General features: G+C 42.0%; 1 protein-coding gene across 4 annotated transcripts; it reads left to right on the forward strand.

Moving 5' to 3' along the window:
- Positions 1 to 110: 110 nt before the first annotated feature.
- On the forward strand, positions 111 to 22,958 carry LOC134296560 (beta-crystallin B1-like). Of its 4 annotated transcripts, none has more exons than XM_062971823.1 (6): positions 111 to 159; positions 3,130 to 3,217; positions 3,303 to 3,421; positions 5,571 to 5,703; positions 6,376 to 6,521; positions 7,606 to 7,851. In XM_062971823.1, the coding sequence occupies exons 2-6, from the start codon at positions 3,149 to 3,151 to the stop codon at positions 7,796 to 7,798; spliced, it is 660 nt and encodes a 219-aa protein (XP_062827893.1). In that variant the 5' UTR covers positions 111 to 159; positions 3,130 to 3,148; the 3' UTR covers positions 7,799 to 7,851. The 4 variants fall into 4 exon arrangements, 3 of the variants coding, with proteins under 3 accessions (XP_062827893.1, XP_062827894.1, XP_062827892.1); XR_010003354.1 differs by lacking the exons at positions 111 to 159; positions 7,606 to 7,851 and adding exons at positions 16,222 to 16,435; positions 18,173 to 22,958 and having other exon boundaries at positions 625 to 3,217; XM_062971824.1 differs by lacking the exons at positions 111 to 159; positions 7,606 to 7,851 and adding an exon at positions 16,222 to 18,166 and having other exon boundaries at positions 625 to 3,217.
- Positions 22,959 to 24,372: the final 1,414 nt, after the last annotated feature.

A 24,372-nucleotide genomic window follows, 5' to 3' on the forward strand; every position in this document is an offset into this window, starting at 1 on the left:
AGAAATGGATGGATGTGTGTGTCATTTTATTTCCAGTTGAGTGAAGGCATTGAGAAGAGAGTGATGACTGTGAGGGTTTTTTGTGAGGCTTTTGAGTATAAAAAGGAGGAGGAAGAGTGGAAGGAGGAGGAAGAAAAGTTGGAGGAGTAGAGGAGGAAGGTAAGAAGGAAGAGGGAGGGAAGAATTAATGAGGTGGTGGAGGAGGGAGGGAGGGAGGGAAGGTTGATGGACAGGACAGAAGGAAAGGAACAGAAAAGGAGAAAAAGAAGATGGATAAGAGAGAGGAGGAAAAGAAATGGTAGAAGGAGAGATGGAAAAAGAGAACGAGAGATAGACAAGGGAGGGAAGGATGGAAGGAAGAAGAGGAGATGGAGAAGAAATGCACGAGAGAGGAGAAAAATGGAAAAAGATGGAAGAAGGGAAAGAGAAGGAGAGAAAGATAAGGGAGGGAGGGAATAAGAAAGATGAAGAAGAGGAAGGTAAGAAGGAGGAGAGAGAAGGTGTAAAGATGTCAGAAAGGGGGAGAAATCCTTTAGAATCCCACCTCTGACACCAATTGCGGAGATGTGGAGAAGGATGATATTTTTATTAATTAATTATATTATATATATATATATATATATATATATATAACTATATCCGCTGCCACCTGAGGTAAAAATGTTTATGATGCAGCCACCAAATTATATATAACGCTGCCACCAGATGTTAAGGGGATTATCAACTCTTGCCACCATTATTGGAAGATTTAGCCACTGGCTACTTAGAGAGGAGACTTTTAAATCTCTATTCTTGATGTGTGTATGTATGACAGAGACTGAGATGTTTGAGAGAACAACAACAAGTTTATTCAGGCACAAGCTTAATGGTTACTTCTCTTCTTGTTTGAGGCACGTTACTGAACAGTTGCAAAACTATATTGAGGTGTTTCAATCTTTTAAATTCCACTTCAATCACAGAATATCTGTTCCTAGTCAGGAGACAGACTACGTTAAAATAAGTCACCAAACTTATTTCATCCCTGATCCCCTAACTTAGGATCAGCCTTCCCTGAGCTTCAACAGAGCCCAGACTACCTAAAATAAGTCACCAAACTTATTTTAGAATTGATTCAAATTTCAAACATTTGAGCCAACCTGATCCCTCAACCAGAATCAGTCTCCCGACTCTAAAACTAACCTCCCCTATGGTTCTCTGACCACAGACTGACTGCAAATTCTGCTCTCTCTTCAGCTAACCCAGTTGGCTCCGCCCCCTTCTCCATGGCAACCAACTCATGGTGCAGAGTAACTGAAATATTAACCCTTTCTTTTAACACAGTTAAACATGACTTTTAAAATGCAGTTAAACATGACATCTGTAAATAAAAAATCACACTTCGATACTGAAGGAGATGGAGGAGAAGAAGAGGAAGATTAGAAGGAGGAAAGGAAGAGAAAGGAGATGAGGAGAAGAGAACAGGAGAAAGGGGAGGAGGATGGAAAGGAGATGAAGGAATGGATAAGAAGAGATGGACAAGGGAGAGGAGGAGAAATGGGAGAAGGTGGGAAGGAAGAAGGGAAGGGGAAGGAAAAGAAAAAGAGGAAGATAAGGGGGAAAGAAAAAGGAAAGATAGGGAAGGAAGAGGAAAGGAGATGGAGGAGGGGAGGAAAGGACAATGGAGGAAGAAAGAGAAGGAGAAATGGATGAAGAAGGAGATGATTAGAGAAGAATGGAAGGAAGGAGATGGAGAAGAAGAGGAGAAAAATAAGGCAGGAAAGAGAAGGAGAGATAGGGGAAGGGGATAGAGGAGAAAAGAGGACGATGGAAGAAAGAAGGAGAAATAGACATGAAGAAGGTGTGATTAGAGAAGGAGGGAAGAAGGAGGGAAGAAGAAACAATGAGGAGGAGGAGGAAGGAGGGGAAAAGGAAGGAGGGAAGGAAGAAGGGGAGGAGGAGAGTTAGAGAAGAAGGGAAGGAAGAAGAAGGGAGAAAGGAGAAAAAGGAGGATCATGGAAGAAAGCAGAAGAGGAAAAGGGATAAAGACAAAAGATGATTAGAGAAAGAAGAGAAAGAGAAAGATGGTGGAGGAAGGGAAAAGGAGGAAGAAGAAAACAGGAGGGTGAAGGGAAAGACGAAAAGGAGAAGAGATGGAAAGAAAAAGAGAAGAGAAGGAGAAATGAGAGGAGGAGATGAAGGAGAGAAGAAAGGAAGGAAGGACAAAGGAGAGGAAGGGAAGGAGGAAGTCAGGAAATGCAGAAGGGAAGAAGAGGAGGAGAGATGGGAGTAGGAGAGAAGGAAAAAGAGGGAGATGGAGGAGGAGAAACAGCGGGGGAAGAAGTGGAAGAGGAGAAGAAGGAGAGAAGGGAAGGAGATGGACAAAGGAGAAGAGGAGAAGGAGAAAACTAAGAAACAGACAATAGAAGAAAGAGGAGAAGATGGACAAGGAAGAGGATCAGGAGATTAGGAAGGGAAGGGAGAAGAATGGGAGGAGGAGGGGGAGAAAGAGGGAAAGATGGAAAGCAGAAGAGAGGAGAAGGAGTTGAATCAGGAGATGAAGGAGGAAAGGAGAGACAAATGAGAGGAGAAGGAGGGAGGGAAGCAGGAGACAAAGAAGGGAAGGAATGGGGCAGAATAGGAAAGGAGGATAAGGAAGAGATGAAAAAGGGAGGGATATGGACAAAGAGGAAGAGAAGAAGAAAGGGAGTCAGGAAATGAAGAAGGGACAAAATGGAGAAGAGAAGGAGGAGAAGAAATAGACAAGGGAAAGAAGAAGAGGGAAGGTAGAAAAGGGAGTGGAGGAGAGGAGAAGGAAGAATTAAACATGTGAGGAAGAGGAAGAAGAGGCGATGATGAAGGAAAGGAATGGGGAAATAGAGGAGGAAGAGGAAAATGAGCAAAAAAATGAGAGGAGGAGGAAGAGGAATGGAGGAGGGGAAAGGAGGAGAGAAGAAAGGAAGAGACCATGAAGGAGAGAAAGAATTCTATAGGAGAAGAAGGAAGAAAAGGTGAAGAGGGAGGGGCATGAATGTGATCTAGGATTGTATTGGCCTTTTTCGCCGCAGCATCACAGCATTGGCTCAGTACCTTAGATCAATAGTTTGGATTATCCTTAATTAGATCCCTATTTCTCCTAATTATGAATATTAGAGCTGAACCAGAGGAAGCCATGTCCTCAAACTCGTCGCTGGAGTCCAATGGAGTTGGCGAAGAGGAAACTCCTCAGGATGAGTTTCGGGTAAACAGGAAGTGAGGGTCAAGGGGTGGTGTCCACTCCAGTTTCAAGTCTGAACTATAAGGATCCTATGTTTTTTGTGTTCCAGATTACGGTCTTTGATCAGGAGAACTTCCAAGGGCAGAGGAAGGAATTCAATGGAGAATGTCTGGACATTGGGGAACATGGTTTTGAGCGTGTGCAGAGTGCTATCGTGACTGCTGGACCGTAAGTGGAAGGAGGGAAGGAAAAGAAAGAAAGAAAGAAAGAAAAGAAAAGAAAAGAAAAGAAAGAAGGAAGGATGGCAGGAAGAAAGGAAAAGAAGGAAGGGAAGGATGGGAAATAGAGGGATGAGAGAGGGAGGAAAAGGATGTTAAGGAAGGAGATAAAAGAAGGAAGGATGGAAATGGAGGGAGGAAGGAGAGGAAGGAAGGAAGGAAGGAAAGGATGGGAAATAAAGGATGGACAGATATGGAAAGAGAAAAGGGTTGAAGAGAAGGGAAAGAAGGAAGGAGAAACATAAAGGCCGGGCTGTGGTGCAAGCTGGAAAGCAAGCCAGCTGCAACAAATCACTCTGACCAAGAGGTCATGAGTTCGAGGCCAGCCCGTGCCTGCGTCTTGTCTCTATTCTATGTTATGGCATTGAATGTTTGCCTTTATGTGTGCAATGTGATCCGCCCTGAGTCCCCTTCGGGGCGAGAAGGGCGGAATATAAATGCTGTAAATAAATAAATAAATAAATAAATAAAGGGGAAAGGAAGAAGGAGAATAAAGAAAGGGAAATGATGGGAAATAGGAGAAGGAAGGAAGGAGGGCAGTAAGGGAAATAAAGGGAAGAAGGAAGAAAGGATAGGAAAGGAATGGAAAGGAAACAAAAAGAAGGGAGAGAATGGAGGAAAGGAGGAAAGGAAAGAGAAGAAAGAAGGAATGAAAGAAGAAGATAGAAAGGAAGGAAATAGAAAGGAAGGAGGGAGGGAGAGAATGGACGAAAAGGAGAAAAAGTGGAAGGAAAGAGAATAAAGGAAACAAAAGGAAGGGATGGAGAAAGAAGGAAAAGAAAAGGATGGATGGGAGGAGAACCAAGGGAAGCGGAAAGAAGGAAGGAAGGAATAGAAGACAAAGGAATGTAGGAGGAAGAAATGAAGGATATGAGAGAATGGAAAAGAATAGAGAAATAAGGAAGAAGGGAAAGGAAGGAAAGGGAGAAAGAATGAATAAATGAAAAAGAAATGAAAGAAAGAAGGTAAGGGAAGGAAGCAGAGGAAGGAAAGAAGGATGGAAGAAGAGAGAAATGGAGGAATGAAAGGATTGAAGAGAAAGAAAGGAGAGGGAGGAAGGAGAAGGAAAGAATGGAAGGAAATAGAGGGAAGGAGAAAGGGAGATGGGGGGAAAGAGTAAAAGGAAAGGATGGGAAATGGAGGGGGAGGGGGAAGGGGAAAGGAAGGAAGTAGAAGATGGGAAGAAAGTGAAGAAGGAAGAGAAGGAGAAAAGAGAAGAAAGAGGAAAGAAGAAAGGGTGGAAGGGATGGAAAAGAAAGAAGGAAAAGGAAGGAAGGAAGGAAGGAAGGAAGGAAGGAAGGAAGGAAGGAAGGAAGGAAGGAAGGAAGGAGAGGGTATGAAACAAACGGAGGGAAAGAGGAAGGATGGAGAGAGACGGAGGGAGGAAAGGGTTGAAGAGAAGGAAAGGAGAGGGAGAAAGGGAGGGAGGAATGTAAAGGAAAGGATGGGAAATGTGGGAAGGGAGGGAGAGGAAAGAAGAAATGGTAGAACGGATTAAGGAAAGGGATGGAAAGAGGAAGGAAGGAAGGAAGGAAGGAAGGAAGGAAGGAAGGAAGGAAGGAAGGAAGGAAAAGATGGGAAACGGAGGGATGAAGGAGCGGAAAGGATGGGAAAGAGGGAGGCGAAGGGAGGGAAGGAGAGAGCTTAATGGAAAGAAGAAGAAAAGGAGAAAGAGTTGAAGGAAAGGAAAGAATGGAAGAGGTAGAATGGACAGAAAAGGAGGGAGAAAAAAGTAGAAAAGGAGAGGAAGAAAGGAGTAAAGGGGAGTAAGGGAGGAAAGGAAAGCGAAGAAGGAAAGAAGAAATAGTAGAAAGGAATGAAGGAAGAATGGACGGAAGGACTTCTGTAGATCTAGGGAGGGATGGAGGTAAGAAAGATGGGTATCTTTTGGATGTCCATCTTTCCATCCAGTCTCTCTGATGCCTCCCTCTCTCTCTGGCCCTATTTCCTCTTCTGCTTCTTCTTCCTATTCTGCTTCTTTTTCTGCTTCCCTTCTTACATTCCACTTCCTTTTCCGCTTCCACTTTTTTTTCCTCTTCCCCTTCCTGTTGCTTTTCTTCCCCAATTTCCTCTTCTACTTCATGTTCTTCTTCCTGTAGCTGGGTGGCCTTTGAGCAGGCCAAGTTCCGTGGGGAGATGTTCATCCTGGAGGTGGGACAGTTCCCGCGGTGGGACACCTGGTCCAGCAGCCATCGCAGCGACCGGCTCAGGTCCATGCGCCCTGTCAGGATGGTAAGCTAATGGGGCAATCCAGGGGCCATCTAGACGCCGCCGCCCCCAAACCTGGGAATACACATTCAAAGCAGTCTCTGCTTGAAGGCCTCTACTTGATCCAGCCTCTGCTTGAAGACCTCCAGAGAAGTCAGACCATAATCAGTTAGAGAAATGGATGGATGAATGTATTGAATGATGGGTGGATAGATGGATGTTTAGATGAATGAAAGGAGAGAGAATAGATGGACAGATGAATGGATGGATGGAAAGATAAAAGATGAATGGATACATCTGGAAAACTCACAGCAACCCATTGATTCTGGCCATGAAAGCCTTCAACAACACGATGAATTGATAGATTATGGATGGTTAGATAGGATAGATGGGTAGATGGACAGATAGTTGCATTAATAGATCATCTGAAAGATAGATGCAATCATCTATCCATCATACATTAATCTATCTAGATACATAAATATATGAATACATTATGTATAGATGGGTGGATAGATAAATGAGTGCATAGGAAGATGGATGAATGAATGGATAGATTGATTTACTGATAGACAGAAGGGTGGATGGACATATAGATAAATTGATAGATTGATGAATGAATGGATAGATGAATTGATAAATGGATGGATAGATAGACCATCACTGAGGGTTGCTCAGTTTCTCTTTCTCCCCCAGAAGGAATCCCAGGAGCAGAAGATCCTCCTCTTCGAAGAGTCCAGGTTCAAGGGCCACCAGGTGGAAGTTCAAGCGGAGGACGTCCCTAGTCTCTGGACCAGGGGCTTCTGCGGCCGAGTGGGCAGCCTCCGAGTCTCTGGCGGCAGGTGTGTCTTCAGAGAGGATGGGCCTTGGAGTGGGAGGAGGAGGGACTCCTGCTCCTGAAGATTAGAGGAGAAGGAGGTCCATCTTGAGATCTTGAGAAGTCCTTCTATGGAGGGGTAAATGGCTGGATGGATACACAAATGGATAGATAGAATGATGTTAAACAGATGGATATATAAAAGATATAGAAGCATGGGTGGATGGATGGATGGATGGATGGATGGATGGATGGATGGATGGATGGAAAAAACCATAGTTGGATGGACTGATAGGCGGATAGATAGGTGTGCTCATCTATCTGTATGTCTATCTATCAATCTCCATATATCTAGCTATCTATATTCCTATCTATCTGTCTGTCTGTCTGTCTATCTATCTATCTAATCTAATCTATCAATCCCTCCAACTATCCATATAGACGAATAAATAAATAAATAAATAGATGAATAGACTGATGAATTGGTGGATGGACAAACTAATGGATGGATAGATGGATAGAAAGATGGATAGGTGGATGGACACATGGATGGATGGATGGAGAGATAGATGAATCGATAGATCGATACATATAGCAGGTTGGATGGTTATATGACTGCATGAATGGATGGATTAGATGCATCCATCTAAATAGGACCTTCCAGAAAATCTCAAGATGGAGGAAGTTGGGGTCAAATGTCTTTGTAACTTTCACCTAAGCATAAGTCATTCCCATAGGAGATTAATATAGACTTGGGCGGCTACCAAGGAGGTTCCATTCATTTTCAATTGGAGATGATGGGCCTTAGGGTAGAAGAAGGACTTCCTAGACGATAGGGCACTCCAGATAGCTTTATAGAGACTTGGGTGACCACCAGGGAGGCTCCATTCATTTATAATTGGGAATGATGAGACTTAAGAGTGGAAGACGGACCTCCTAGAAAATCTATCAAGATGATGGAGGACAATAGGGCCTTCCAGGTAGCTTTATATAAACTTAGGTGACCACCAAGGAGGCCTCCTTTCCTCCCGGTGGGGGATGATAGGGCTTAGAGTAGGCAAGTTGACCTCTATGGAGTCTCCATCAGCTCTCCTTTCTCTTCCATACAGTTGGGTGGGCTACCAGTATCCAGGATACAGGGGCTACCAGTATCTCTTCGAAATGGGAGACTTTGGCCACTGGAATGACTGGTCGGCCTTCCAGCCCCAGGTCCAGTCCCTCCGCCGCATCCGGGACAAGCACTGGGACCCCGCGGGGGCGTATGCAAATGATATGCAAGATTTTTCATTGTATGCAAAATAGCTCATTCGTGTATGCAAAATATTTCAATATATGGAAAATATCTCTATACAAAATCTCATGAACATATGCAAAATATGTTTTCAATGTATACAAAACATTTCATTCGTATGCAAATATTCCAAATATGGTCACATTGTATGCAAAATATCTCATTAGCATATGCAAAATATTTAATATATATTCAGTGTGTGCACATTAGCTCATTACCATATGCAAATATTCCAAATTTTGTCCTTGTGTTGGCTCCTGGATGGCAATACATTTCAGTTGCATATGCAAATATTTAAAAAAGGATTTCAGTGTATACAAAATAGCTCATTAGCATATAGAAACAATTCGAACTGTGTTGGATTTTTCAATGCAAAACATTACATTAGCATATGCAAATATTCAAAATATGCTTTCAACGTGTGCAAAACAGTTCATTACTTATGCAAATATTCCAAAATATCCCAAATATTGCTGTTGTGTTGGCTTCTGAATGGTTCGCTGCAACCCCTCTTGTTATCATATTCAAATATTCAAAATATGGTCACCATGGTTTTCAGGATGCATGCAAAACATCTTATTCACATATGCAAATATTCAAGTATACTAAAAGTGGGGCTGAAAGTGCCATCTTTGCTCCAGGACAGTTTGGTTTATACAAAATATGTAATTACATGGGCTGTCTGCAAAATATCTCATTATACATATGCAAATATTCAAAAATGGTGGGTGGATGTATACAAACAGTATTTCAGTTGGTGCACTGTATAAGAGATCTCATTAGTATATGCAAATATTCCTAAAGTGCTTGGGATGTTATGCAAAAATATTCATTAGCGTATGCAAATATATATATATTTTTAACCCCCAAAATTGTGAGAGAGTGTGATCTTCTGGGTTGTTTCAATGAACGAAAAATATCTCATTATGGCCCCTTCTACACTGTCCTATATTCCAGGATCCGATCTCAGGTTATCTGATTTGAACTGGATTATAAGAGTCTCCACTGCCATATAATCTGGGATAAACAGATAATCTGAGATCAGATCCTGGGATATAGGGCCAGTGTAGAAGGCCCCTATACATACCAAAATTCATTCTGGTGGTTTAATATATGCAAATTATCTCATTATTTATATGCAGATATTCTGAGTGGTTTTATGTATGCAAAGTATCTAATTAGCGTATGCACATATTCAAATTTTTCTACTTTTAAAATGATTTGGTGTATGCAAACTATGATTAATATATGCAAATATCCAAATTGTCCACCTTTCGGACCGTTAGATGTATGCAAAATAGCTCATTAGAATATGTAGATGTCCAGACATACCAAAACTGTTCAACGTTCTTTCTGGGTGGGTCAGTGTATGCCAAACATCTTATTAGCATATGCAAATATTCCCAACCTCCAAATATTTGAGGCTTTGTTACCTTGCTCAATGTATGCAAAACATCTCATTAGCACATGCATCTCATTAGCATATGCAAATATTCAAAATGCTCCAGAAGTGTCGCGTGGTTCAGTATGGGCAAAATATCTCCTTATGCATAAGCAAGTATTCCAGAATTGTCTAGCAATTGTTTTGGGAGCTTGCAAGTGAAAAAGTTAATCCTATTGGCTCTATGGAGTTATTGTTTCATAAGGACTGAGACACAAACGTCATTCGATGCCCTTTTTTGGGAGTCTTAGGAGTTATAGTTCCCCTAAGGATAGAGGTGTTGCCGATAGAAATTTAAGGTTATATAGTCCTGGGAGTCATAGTTTCTTAAGTACAGAGGTTTTGCAACAAAGAGATTTAAAGATATTGGGACTTGTAAGTGATTGTTTTCCTAGGACGGAGGCTTTGCAAGTGAAAATTTAATTCTTTTGAATCTTGGGGGTTGTATTTTCTTAAGAACAGGGACCCAAATCCCACTCAACACATTTTTTGGAGTCTTGGGAGTTACAGTTTAATATTATAGGGTTTTGGGAGTTGTAGTTTCCCTAAGGACGGAGGTATCGCAATAAGAACTCAATGCTACTGTGGCTTGGGAGTTACAGGGACATTGCAATATAATTTAATGCTATAAGGTCCTGGGAGTTGTAGTTTCCACAAGGACAGAGGCATTGCAATAGAAACTGATGCCTGGTCTTGGGAGTTGAAGTTTTCCTAAGGGCAAAGGCATTACAGCAATCGCCTCCAGGTGAACTACATCCCTCACCTTCCTTCCTTCCCTAAATCTATATATATAAAAGAGTGATGGCATCACGGCGACTCACAAAACAACAAAAGTACAGGCCCCGCAACCTCGAAATTTGACAACACAGCCCATCATCCATGCCTCCAGGTTGATACAACAAAAAGAAAAGAAAAACGAAGTCCTAATTAGAGGGAGAGCAATATTTTTTTTATCCAATTGCTGCCAGTTTAGAGGGCTAATCTCTGCCCACTTGGTCGCCTAGCAACCAACTCCTAGCAAGCCAAGGGACAGCCAGGGTTCAGTTAGGGGACAGGCCAGACTTAGGCTATCTAATTTGCACTGGATTATATGGCAGTGTAGACTCAAGGCCCTTCCACACAGCTATATAAGCCATATATAATCTTATATTATCTGCTTTGCACTGGATTATCTTGACTCCACACTGCCATATAATCCACTTCAGTGTGTATTTTATACAGCTGTGAAGAAGGGGCCTCATATAATCCAGTTCTAAGCAGAAAATATAAGATTATCAATAAACAGTAGACTCTCACTTATCCAACATAAACAGGCTGGCAGGATAAGTGAATATGTTGGATAATAAGAAGGGATTCAGGAAAAGCCTATTAAACATCAAATTAGGTAATCGTTAAACAAATTAAGCACCAAAACATCATATTATACAACAAATTTGACAGAAAAAGTAATTCCATGTGCAGTAATGCTATGTAGTAATTACAGTAAAGTCTCACTTATCCAACACTCGCTTATCCAACGTTCTGGATTATCCAACGCATTTTTGTAGTCAATGTTTTCAATATATCGTGATATTTTGCTGCTAAATTCATAAATACAGTAATTACTACATAGCATTACTGCGTATTGAACTACTTTTTTTGCCAAATTTGTTGTCTAACATGATATTTTGGTGCTTCATTTGTAAAATCATAACCTAATTTGATGTTTAATAGGCTTTTCCTTAATGCCTCCTATTATCCAACATATTCGCTTATCCAATATTCTGCCAGCCCATTTATGTTGGATAAGTGAGACTCTACTGTACTGTATTTACAAATTTACCACTAAAATATCACATTGAATTTAAAACACTGACTACAAAAACATTGCTTATGAAAAGGCAGACATCTCAATACATTGGATAAGTGAATGTTGGATAAGTGAGATTCTACTTTAATATGAAATAATTACTGGGATAGAATAATGCAGAACAATATAATCTCTAAAACCAGGACAGTAAATAAACAGGGGAATTCCACACAGGAAACTATCAGGGCCAGCTAACACCTCCCAACAAAGTATTCCCATCATCAAAGTCTGGCAAATCCTCTGTTTTCTCAGGGCCACAGACAGTAGAAGCACATAAAATATCACAAACAACACCACTCTGAAAACAAGGGAATTCCAAACAGGAAAGAATCAAGGCCAGCTAACACCTCCCAACAAAAAATTCACTCAGGGAGGCTTTAAAGGTGTAAGGCCTAATCATTTTCTCTAATTGCAGCATTCATACTTGCCTCCAACAGAAAAAAAAACCAATCAGAAATATTGTATATTCACAACCTTTAGGAAATAATATCCCCTGATGGCGCAGCGTGTTAAAGCGCTGAGTTGCTGAACTTCTGGACCGAAAGGCCGCAGGTTTGAATTGGGGGAGCGGAGAGAGCCCCCACTGTTAGCCCCAGCTTCTGCCAACCCAGAAGTTCAAAAACATGCAAATGTGAGTGCATCAATACGTACTGCTCCAGTGGGAAGGTAACGCCGCTCCATGCACTCCTCCCACATGACCTTGGAGGAGTCTACGGACAATGCCGGCTCTTCGGCTTAGAAATGGAGATGAGCACCAACCCCCAGAGTCAGACATGACTGGACTTAACGTCAGGGGAAAACCTTTACCCTTTACCTTAACTACCACCAATTCCTCAATACTTTATTTCCCATACCACCATATTTTGCCACAGCAACGCGTGGCCGGGCACAGCTAGTCTATATATATAAAAGAGTGATGGAATCCTGGCGACCTACAAAACAACAAAACTAAACACCCCACAACCTTGAAAATTGACAGCACAACCCCTCATCCACGCCTCTAGGTTGAAACAACAAAAAGAAAAATAAAGTCCTAATTAGAGGGAGAGGAATAATTGTTTTTATCCAATTGCTGCTAGTTAGAAGGCTAAGCTCTGCCCACTTGGTCTCCTAGCAACCTACTCAGCCCAGGGGACAGGCACAGCTAGGCCTCACTTAGGCCTCTTCCACAGATTATCAGATTTTAACTGGATTATATGGCAGTGCAGACTCAAGGCCCTTCCACACAGCTATATAACCCATTTAGAATCTTATATTATCTGCTTTGAACTGGATTATCTTGACTCCATACAGCCATATAATCCACTTCAGTGTGCATACTAAACATAAAGACAACCATACAACAGACATTCAATACCACCACTACCTCAACAATTTCTCACCAACACCACCAGACAATGCCACAGCAACGCGTGGCCGGGCACAGCTAGTAAAATAAAATAATGCTATATAATATTAAAAGCCCAAGGACAAACAAATAAATTAGAAATAGAATATAATATCCCCAAAGCACACAAATATATTAGAAATATAATATAATTTGAAGTCTTTTTGGGAGTCCTAGGAGTTATAGTCTCTCTAAGGGCACAGACCTTTCAATAAGAATCCAATATTAATTGGGTCCTGGGAGTTGTAGTTTACTAAGGGCAGGGACATTGCAATACACAGTTTTAATGCTATATACTGGGAGTTGTAGTTTTCCTAAGGGCAGAGAGACAAACGCCATATGACACAATTTTTGGGGAGTTTTGTGAGTTGTAGTTTTTCTAAGGGCAGGTAGGCTTGCAATACAAAATTTAAATACCATAAGGTCCTGGGAGTTGTAGTTTCCCTAAGGGAAGGGATATGAATGCCATCTGATGCCATTCATCTTTTTTCAGGGGGGTCTTGGGAGTTCTAGTTTCTGGGAGCTATTATTTTCGTAAAGGATGAAGGCATTCCAATATGATATGGGAGTTATAGTTTCTTAAAGGACAAAACTTTGCAATAGGAATTAAATGTTAATTGGGTTCTGGGAGTTGTAGTTTCCCCTAAGTATGGAGAACTTGCAATACAAAAAATTAATGCTGTTAGGTTTCTGGAGTTATAGTTTCTCTAAGTGTAAAAATCATACAATACACAATGTTAATTGGTTGCTTTGAGTTTTCCGGTCTGTATGGCCATGTTCCAGAAGCATTTTCTCCTGACGTTTCGCCCACATCTATGGCGGCATCCTCGGAGGTTCTGGAAACTAGGAAAGTGGGGTTTATATATCTGTGGAATGTCCAGGGTGGGAAAAAGAACTCTTGACTGCTTGAGGCAAGTGTTAATGTAGCAATTGACCACCTTGATGAGCATTGAATGGCCTTGCAGCTTCAAAGCCTGGCTGCTTCCAGCCCGGGGGAATCCTTTGGTGGGAGGTGTTAAGTGGCCGTGATTGATTCATGTCTGGAATTCCTGTTTACAGAATGTTGTTCCTTATTTACTGTCCTGATTTGAGGGGGTTTTTTTCAAATACTGGTAGCCAGATTTTGTTCATTTTCATGGTTTCCCCTTTTCTGTTGAAATTGTCCACATGCTTGTGGATTTCCACAGCTTCTCTGTGTAGTCTCACATGGTGGTTGCTAGGCTAGAGTGGTCCAGCATTTCCATGTTCTCAAATAATATGCTGTGTCCATGTTGGTTCATCAAGTGCTCAGAACGGCAGTAAATAAAGAACACCACTGAGAAAACAGAGGAATTCCAGACACGAAGCAATCAGGGCCAGCTAACACCTCCCAACAAAGGATTCCTCCAGGCAGGAAGCAGCCAAGCTTTGAAGCTGCAAGGCCATTCAATACTCATCAAGGTGATCAATTGCAACATTCACTTGTCTCAAACAGACAAGAGTTCTTTCTCCCACCCTGGACTTTCCACAGATATATAAACCCCATTCAACTAGTTTCCAACAGACCTCACAACCTCTGAGGATGCCTGCCATAGATGTGGGCGAAACGTCAGGAGAGAATGCTTCTGGAACATAGCCATACAGCCCGGGGAAAATCACAGCAACCCAGTGAATCAGGATAGTTGTATACGATGGGATAGTAAAATGGCCTCCCTCATATCAGAAATGCCCTCCATGTCCTGGGGATGTTGGGCTACAGCTCCTGAATTTATCATTAGATATTGTGACTAGAACCGATGGGAACATCTAGAGGGCTGCAGTTTGTCCTGATCAGTTTGAATCTAGATCAGGCATGGGCAAACTTTGTCCCTCCAGGTGTTTTGGACTTCAACTCCCACAATTCCTAACAGCCGGTAGGCTGTTAGGAATTGTGGGAGTTGAAGTCCAAAACACCTGGAGGGCCAAAGTTTGCCCATGCCTGATCTAGATACTAGGCCTGTGGATATGATGTCTGGCTTTTAAACACCCTTGATGAAAATGGGTTTGACAAGCCTGGCTTGGAAATGGCTGCCTGATCTCTTGGCCTGGACAGAGGGGGGAGGGGCCTGAGTGATGTACGTGTGGATGGGAGGGGCACTCACCAACCAGCCAATCAGGACCCACTGTGTGGAGCGCACTGATTGGCTGGCCCTCTCCTTATAATGCTGCCACTGCAGAGTTCCCTCAGAAAGAGAACTGGCAGTTGGTGGCCATGATGGTTGATCAATGTAATGGATAGCAGCCTGTGGCTCCTAGTGAGTTCCGGCCTTGCTCTTAGGAAGCCTATTATGAGGCTGTGGGAGTGTTCATGCCCTGCAGCTCAGCCCAGGCTTCCATGGAGGCTGAGAGAGAGTGACTGCTGGGAAGCAAGGGTTTCAAGACAGCTGAGGGTTGAGAGACAGCGACCCCTGCCAGCTCAGAGAGATGCAGTGCCGCAAAGGGCCAAGGGAATGCCTCCTTAAAACCACAAAAGCCCAGTCAGCATTGAGCTGAGAGTGTCACTGCGCCATAGTGAGTTCTGGGGCTGGGAGAGAGTGGTCCTAATCCACACATGAGGCTGAGAGAGTGCGGCTATGCCAAGAAACGAGTATGTCACTAGAGAGTGGAGAGAGAGTTGCCTCTTTGGCAGGGCCAACACAAAATGGAGCCTTTTTGGAGGTAGAAAAGGAGTCTCCTGCCAAAAGAGGGACTTCCAAAATGGCACCCCTGTCAAAGAGGAGCCTCAAAATGGCACCCAATTTGAAAAGGGACTGAAGCAGGAAGGGATGGGGAGTCTGGCCATGCAGAGACTAGCAAATCCCCTAAATCCCAACCAAGAGGGCTGGACAGGCCTGGAAGTTGGCTCCTTTCCTGGAATGACTGTAAGAAACAGCAAGCAAGAAAAGCTAGAATGGCCTGGGTGGGAGTATGAGGAATGGGGGAAAATAAGGGGAGGAGGTTGGAGCAAGGAAGAAAGCCAGGCACAACTCCCAGGAGAGGCTTAGGGAATGGAATATTACCACTATAGCTCTACATGTAAAGATACAGGAAGACTCTCTCCCCCCCCCCCCCCCCAGTTGCCCTCCTTTTCCCTCAACATCTCCAAACGGATTGCAAAAGAGGCCTGAAGAGTTTGAAACCTGGGGCTGATTTGGGCTTCCCTCCCCCAATGTTCAGGGAAAGCAGGCCAGGTATGCTTGGAACCTTCTGGGCTCTGATAGCAGTGTCTGCTGTGCGGTCCTGGGTGCGAAGTGTGATTAAAGCAAGCAGAAACATACCAGCATGGCATTTCTCTCTTTTGGGTGCATCACATTGTTGCCCATTCTTTTCCACTCATGTTTGCCTCTGCCAGCTTACAAGACCCAAAACAGCTTACAACATATTAAAATCACATAACCTACCTATCTATGGGAATAAGTAAATATCAGAGGAGAATGGGAATGACTAAAACCAAGGAGCCTTAGGAAACCAAGGAAGACTGCCTGAAGAAAGCAGCTATAAAACAGTTTTTGCACATGGGCCCCTGATGGAAGGGAGGGCTAAGGAGGGAGAGGGCTGAAAGGGGGTGCTCCCGGTTCAGGCCATACACTTTGCTTAATCTAGATCAGTGGTTCTCAACCTGTGGGTCCCCAGGTGTTTTGGCCTACAACTCCCAGAAATCCCAGCCAGTTCACCAGCTTTAGGATTTAGATGGACTGATAAGGATGAGCCTGAAGTTAGTTGGAGATCTTCTTGCTTACATTCTTTGCTTTCTTCCCAGCTCAATCCTGAGAGTAAAAGTAGATGAGAGAAAACATCAGCCAGGTGAAGATTGACCTTGAATCCTTGGAGATTAACTTCCCTTTCAAGTAGAATATGACACCTTCATGCAGTGGAAGCGAAGTCTCCCATTCTTCCTCTTCAAGGCTGCTCACGTCATTCTACACATTCTCCCCTGAATCCTATCAAAATGCCAAATTTTAACCCCATCTAAGGTAATAGAATATTACCACTATGTTATTACATTGCAATGTCAAGATACAGGAGGCCTCACCCCTGGTCAGCCTCCTTTTTACTCAACATCTCCAATCAGGCAGCAAAAGAGGAACCTTTGAAATCCAGGGTTGCCCTGGGGCCCCTGGGGCGAGGGAGACTCACCACCCTTTTCCCTCCATCCCCAATGCTCTGCCTCTGGGAAAGAAGGGCAGGTGCGCTTGGCACCTTCTGGGCTCTGCTCAAGGGGCAATCAAAGCCTCACCTTGCTGACAGTGTCTTTATTGATGGATTCTGAGTGGAAAATATGCTTAAAAGTAAGCAGAAACATGCAAGTGTTGGCATTTCTCTCTTGCATCCTCGCTGTAATAGCATTGTACTCATACTTTTGTTATGAAATGTTCATCACATTGTTGGCCATATTTTCCTAGTCATGTTTGCCCTTCCCAGCTCGTGCACTTGTTTAATATATACAAATATATTTATTATTATTTATTTATTTACTACATTTATATCCCACCCTTCTCACCCCGAAGGGGACTCAGAGCGGTTTACAAATAATATGTACATACAATAAGTTATATCACCAGTATAACACAACATCAGCACTACACATCACTATACTGTACTACACCACCACACCGCAACACTACTAGTAACGTAATATATAATATATAATTAATACTACTAAATTATATTATTAGCACCACACTGTATCACATTACAACATCATCATCATATGCACATACATTTTATGAACATTATTATATATTATTGAATATTATATTGTATATTATCTATATATATAAAAGGGTAATGAAATTTCAGCCTAGGACAAAACAACAAAACTACACATCCCAGAAATACTAAACTTAGCAGCACAACCCGTCATCCATGCCTCTACGTTCATACAACAAAAAGAAAACAAAAATAAAGTCCTAATTAGAGGGAGAGGAAGAATTATTTTCATCCAATTGCTGCCACTTAGAAGGCTAAGCTCCGCCCACTTGGTCTCCTAGCAACCCACTCAGCCCAGGGGACAAGCAGAGTTAGGCCTCACTTAGGCCTCTTGTACACTGCCTATAAATTACAGAATATCTGATTTGAACTAGATTATATGGCAGTGTAGACTCAAGGCCCTTCCACACAGCTATATAACCCATTTATAATGAACTTAATGTAAGGTAAAACCTTTATCCTTTACCTTAACTACCACCAATTCCTCAATACTTTTATTTCCCATACCACCATACTTCACCACAGCAACGCGTGGCTGGGCACAGCTAGTATACAATATAATACATATGTATATTATATTATCAGCATAGCATATTGCTGGGGAGAAGAGCCCACAACTGATGGCACAGGAGATGAGGTGGAACTGTCTTCCTGGCTGCCCCTTCTTCGCTCTGGCCTCAGAGCATCAGTTGATGATGGTGGAAGAGGCCTCCAACTGATGGCACAGGAGATAATATATATAGACTATCTATCTATCTAGGCAGAAGTAAATATTTCCCTTTTCCAGCTTCTTAAAAAAAATCAAAGGAGGATGGGATGACTAGACCAGGGAGGGGCCAAGGCAGAGTGCCTGAAGGAGGCATCTATAAAATCATTACAGCACTTAGGCCCCCAAGGGAAGGAGGGCCAAGGTGGGAGAGGGCTGAAAAAGAGGGTACAGGACATGCATTTCTTTGCGTGGTTAGTTCGGCCTCTTGTTGCTTACATTTTTCTCTTTCCAGCTCATCATCCTGAGAGTAGAAATGGAGGAGAAAAAACATCAGCTGGGTGAAGATCGACCTCGGCTTCATCTTCACCTTCATTTAATGGCAGTTAAGTCTCCCACTCTTCCTCTTCCAGGCTGCTCATGTCATCTAGCACATCCTACTTGGAATTCTATCAAAGTGCCAGATTTTTACCACATCTACAGACCTGCAACCCAATCATTACAAACATTTCAACATTGTTTTCCGCAGTCTTCACAGACTTCCGAGACTGGGGGGGAAATCTCCACGTGTAAGACATAAAACCCCAAGGGAGCTCTGCAGCACTAGAGTGCAGGTGGCACCTTCAACTTGCAACCCAAGGATGGCCAGGAAGTCAGCTCCCACAGGGGTACCTTGCAGGCTTGTTGGGAAGGCAGCTCCTCTTCTTCCTACTTATGACATTAGGAGTTCCTTCAATGGAATACTGCCTCTGAGTAAGGAGGACCTTCATGTTCCAGCTGGCTGAATTTGGAGGGCATGGTCTTCAGTACTGAGATTGCTGGTATTCTCCAGAGTGACCTGCTCCTCAAAAAGAGGAAGCACACAGAAAACAGGGAAAGCACCTTCTTGACCATCCTGTCTCTTCATTTACCCTCATTCCCTTCAATCCCTAGCAACAGGGATTCACGAGTTCAGTGCTTTCGATGCAGATACCTTGTGGCTTTCACATTTGCAAGAACAGGATTTATTTATTTATTCATTTGTTAAAATAGGCATACAATATATGTTTGTTGTGTACAATGTTATATTTTTGTGCTAATGATAATTCACTAACATTTTTCATGCAGTATCTTTATTTAAGGAGCCTCTGACTTCCGTTTGGGTAGGGCAGATAAGAGCATCTTAAATTCTAAGTTGGTAATATTGCTGCCATAGCATATGATCCAGCATTTGTCTACAGTCTTATAGGATCTCCTGTAAGTATTTTTACATCTAGTTTAACTTTACTTTTATATTGAGGTATTGGATTGTTGGCTGCCATTCTTTAACGAAATCCTCTAGTTGCTCTCCTCTCATGAGTACAGTTAGTTTAGCCATTATTGGCAGGTCGATAATATATTTTTTCTCATTCTTCTATGGTAGGTGCTCTGTGGTTTTCCAGTGTCTGGCATATACTTTGTACATGCTGCCACTGTCATGTAAAGTAGCTTTCTTTCCAAAGAACTGGATTTTGACCCTTGCTATCCTGGTCCTATTGTGTGTAAGACAGTGCCCATGAAAGATATAAAGTTGACCTGGCTGCTCTGACCCTTCATGGTGTGCAGGAGCTTGCGTGGCAGTTCAGGGACCACCACAAGTCCCAAACACCACACAGAAAGTGAGAAGTTACCTGTCTGTTTTGAGTTGAGTGACTGCAGGCTCCAGAGCGAGTTGACTTACTACAGGCTCGGTGTCCTTTCAACCATGCACTATGAAAGAGACAGCAATTTCTTTGAAACCATGACCCACTCCTCTCTTCTAATAAATGTAATGCTTCTGCCTTTAGCTCCTTAGCCAAGACTCATAAGACTCCACTTGGAAGGGCTCCCCAGCCTTCCTAGCCTGTTGTGGCCAAAATGTTCTACAGAAATGCTGTGAAAGAAAGAAAATAACCCTCTGCAGCCATGTTGCATGAAATAAAGGGTTACTACAGGATACAGAAAATGACCTACCTGACTGAATGTCATCGGGCATTCCTGTGAACTTGATCTTTTTCTCTCTGGGTCACTGAAAGGAGAAAGAAGCCACAATACATAAGCAGAAGAAAGTTTATCTGAGACTTCATTGGATCACCACTCCAGGTAGAAGTCATCAGTCAGACTTAAAAAGCACAGAAAACATGTCACTGCTTGGAATTGAATTTTACAGCTGAACTGCTGGGAAGGGTAAATACTGGCTCACATGCTTGGCAGCAATATGACCAACTTCCCCAAAATGGCAAGAATACAGTTGCATGACAATTCCAGCTGGAGCAGTCTGGTAGAAGTCCATCTCATGAGTCAGAAAGGCTGAAGCAGGATATCTGGCAGGAGGACCTTTGGGGCCCTCTTCATCAGGACTGCTCAGGCAGCAAGGTATACAGCTGCTCCAGGAGAAGAAGCTCTCTTCCCTAGAGTAGACCCTTGGCCTCAGACCTGTCTGATCCAGAGGGACTGACAAGAACAAGCCTGAAATTAGTTAGGTCTCTTCTTGCTTACATTCTTCTCTTTCTTCCCAGATCACAATACACAATAGAGCAGAAGTGGAGGAGAGAAAACACCAGCTAGGTGAAGATTCACATTGAATTCTTAGATGAGATAAACTTCCCTTTCAAATAATAATAATAACCAATACTTTATTTGTAGACCGCTCTCTCTCCCCGAGACGACTCAAAGCGGTTTACATACGAAAAAGGCAAACATTTAATGCCGTAGTCAACAAAGACAAATAAATCACCTTCATCCAATGGCAGTTAAGTCTCCCACTCTTTCTCTTCAGCATCTTCTATATAAATAAAAAGGTAATGTCCATTTGTGGGGACTTCATATCTCCCAAACTACTTCACCGATTACTACAAAACTTGGACACAAGTAGCATTCAAACTGGTGAGTGTTTTAAGGCATTCAAATGCCTACTATCACAAACCTGTCGCACCTGAGACATGTAAAACCATGCCCCTTAGCAATGGCCAGTCTCCTCCTCCCTTACCTACTGTCATAGCAGATGGCTCCTCCTATTAGCAACGGCCCTCTTCTGCTTCAGCTTTACAGTGCTGCTTTTGGCCTTCATGTGCTGGACTATGACTTCCTCCACTTGATGGACCATGGCTTCCTCTTTGGCATCTTCCCATTGGCTCTCCTTCACCGTCTTTTTTGAGCTGTTTGATTCTCTCTCCACTTGCATCTCTGAAAGCAGGCTTCTTCTTAGCTGTGAATGTGTCTGCTCCATTTCTTTTTAAAGTTTTCTCCTCATATGGAACACATTGAAGGTGTTCATGCATTCCAGCATTAGCTTGATGGCTAGTGCATGGTGGTAAGAGTGCTGGGACTTCAGTTATTGGTGTACTGGGGGTGCTGAAGCGTGTGCTGAGAGTGGAGGCACTTGGACTGACTCAGATACGTCCCAGGACTGTTAAGGCTTCTGTGCTTCTTTTTTCTTGGTCCAAAGTGGTGCCGATTTGAAAACATTTGCAGCTCATCCATGATATGGATAGTTGTGGAAAATGGCGGTGTCTTTTTGCCATGAACAGTGAGCTGCTCTGTGGCAACCAGAGCATGTGGAATAGACTTACCTAGATTGCTTGGTACATTGGTTAATAGCTACAATGCTGAAAACTATGTCAACTAGCAATATCACTAGTGCCACTGAGAGGACACAGGCTGATCTCTTTTTCATATGTTTCTTCCATATGTTCATCATATGGAAAATTTCTCCCTTTGTCTGAAACTGAAACGAGCAAGGGAGAGAGAGAGAGTCAAATAGAAATGGTTCACTGAGACAAATAGTATTATTTCAGGGAGACTTTATGCAGTAATTAACACTTTTTTCAGAGAAGTGTTATTGGGGCTCCAATAGGCCATCACCTATTGGAGCCCCAGAAACAATTGTACCCAATGGGCAACAAATATAGTGCTTGTCTTCTGTCATATTGGGAGATAAAAGGCTTGCCAGATCTCCATATTGAGCATCTTCAGAAGCACTGACGGAGATGACTCGGGATCAGTGCTGGGACATAACGATGTTTTGATTTCCAGGGTTGATGGCATCATCCATACAAGGCTCATGCTTCTCGACTCTCTCCCAATGATTTGGGGGATAGTTCCTCTCCGCCATCAACCATTTCTTTTTGGATAAGAATAAAAGTACAGTACTCACATTGATCCACAGATAAGTCTATCCAGTTGTTTGTGTTTACTTTTTGATTAAAATTTGAAGGAATAGCAAACCTTCAGGAACAATTGAGAGTTGTGGGAGAATTTAGCAATCTACCTGTTATGTATAAAAGCAAACACTAAACAAGATGCTATTCTTGCTGGTGCAATGCATACAATAGCAAGTGTGAAACTGTCTGCTCTTCGACCTGTTGTATATCACCTTCATTATGAAGATGCAGGTTTACAGGGAAGAATGAAGATCGTTTATTCCATGTACCGTCGGAAACCAGGAAAAGATGTTAAAAGGGAATTGGTAAAGATGGGAGTGAAATATCAATTGTTCTATTTGTAAATTTAAATTTTTAATTTGTTGTTCTATATCTTGATGTTTATTGACTGCCCAAGATCTGATGATTTTTGTTTTGTCTTCCTGGCATTGAATGTTTGCCAATTTTTATTGTAAGCCGTCCCTTTTTTGGGGAGATAAGGCGGGATTGAAGTAAGGTTTATTATTATGATTACTACTACTACTACAACTACTATTGCTATATTTAGAAGAATCCTGGTGCCTAAAGAGATTTAAGCCTGGTGGCAGCATGCCAGAAACTTGGGATGTAGAAGATCTCTCCAACATTGGAAAAGTTCCCTAATTCAATCTTATGGTCAAGAATTCCAGACCATACTTCAGAACAGTATTCAACAACAATGTGTACAAAGTATCAGAAATGGAGATTTACTAACAGGATGATTTTATTGATTTTTAAATTGGACTATTTGTAATGTGTTGTTTTTATCTTCACTGGTGTTGTTATTGTTTACCTCTATTTGTATGTGTTACCACACTTGTATATGCTTCTGTAAGCCACCCTGAGTCCTTTCTTGGAGATGGTGGTGGGGTATAAATAAAGTTATTATTATTATTATTACAAGGTAATTAGTTGTGGATTGTTGTACGTATTGCTGTCTCCACTATTTTCCTACACATGTTCTTGGAAAAAAAGTAGGCATTTGTAGGTCCTCAAGTATAATTTTGTGATCAGTTTCAGAGGGAGATTGACCAACAAATCGTGCTGGAGAACCTACAAATGCCCAGAGAAGTGTTCTCAAGGGGGGAAAAAATACTGTTTGCCATTTGTATTTATATTGGAGGTTAATCCACTTGAGTGGGGATTTTGTGAACCTATCCCTTGGAAATGTAGAGGGGCTACTGAAGAATGGCAAGTTGTCTTGAGGTATTTGGGGAATAGTAGAGTTTTAAAATATGAATTCTCTTCACCTGCTGAATAATATGGTCCAAAAGGCTATAGCATGTCACCTTTCAGATGGCATGATACATTTTGGATCTTTTTATTTCATTGAGAGAGATTCCAGAGTTGGCTTAGATCACACTATCATATTCACTGACGGTTACAGAAACTTTTTGCACAGTTGTGCTCCTCTTATGAACCCCCCTATTCTTCAAGATGGGCCTTATTTCTTTTCTTTAGATCAAAAATTCCATTAAAGATGGAATAATTCCTCCATGACTTATAAGTCTTAATGTGAGAAACCTTCAGAGCTGTTACTAGAGGTGTACATGGCAGGGGGTTGGACTAGATGGTTCATGAGGTCTCTACTATTTTGGGGGGGGAGGGGGGAGAAGAAGGCAAAACAAAAATCTTGTTACCCAAATAAGAATGTCCAAATAAAATTCTTTTTGGTAATCCAGGTGGCCTTCCAGAGGTTTTTGGGTTGCAACCCCCATATCTTCTTGCAGAATAGTCTGTTTAAGAGATCAAGGGAGTTGGAATCCAATTCAAGTTGCTATAAGTGGGCAATCAATGTATCTTACAAATGTCTATATCCAAACCTTTACATCAGAAAAAAGAAATCCTTGTTATATTTAAGAGTTTTTGTTTTTCATAAGCTAAGCACATGCCAATAGCTACACATGCCAATAGTGATATTCTAGCCCTGACTGTAGCTACTAAAGACATGATGTAAATCTGGATCAAAAGTGAATTTTAGGTTTCAGCATTGCTAATCTGACTACTTGCTGTTGGAGGCATAAAGAGATTTTTTATTTGATTTCCACCTCCTTTAGCCTGCAATCTTCTAAAAATGTAACATACTAACAATTCATTGAAAAGCAAATAATTATTTTATTTGTTTAATATTTTCGTGTGCACTTGATTCATTTAATTAATGAAAATTTTAAAATCAATATCACATTTTCTGAATAATATGAAAAATATCCACAGCCCACAAAGAATCTGGTTTTATTATTCTTCAGTTGGAGTTTGGCATGAATGCTGATAGTTTGAAAGTTTAAAGAATCTCAATACATTTTTAGAAAGCTTTCTC

Source organism: Anolis carolinensis, chromosome 2 (assembly GCF_035594765.1).
Source record: "Anolis carolinensis isolate JA03-04 chromosome 2, rAnoCar3.1.pri, whole genome shotgun sequence".
Taxonomy (NCBI): domain Eukaryota; kingdom Metazoa; phylum Chordata; class Lepidosauria; order Squamata; family Dactyloidae; genus Anolis; species Anolis carolinensis.

What these genes read in the sequence shown, in the direction of transcription:
- LOC134296560 (XM_062971822.1), top strand. Translation starts at nt 3,119, where the DNA reads ATGAATATTAGAGCTGAACCAGAGGAAGCCATGTCCTCAAACTCGTCG. An exon ending in CTCCTCAGGATGAGTTTCGG is followed by an intron (nt 3,218 to 3,302) that starts GTAAACAGGAAG and finishes TTTGTGTTCCAG; the next exon opens with ATTACGGTCTTTGATCAGGA. An exon ending in CTCCGAGTCTCTGGCGGCAG is followed by an intron (nt 6,522 to 7,605) that starts GTGTGTCTTCAG and finishes TCTTCCATACAG; the next exon opens with TTGGGTGGGCTACCAGTATC.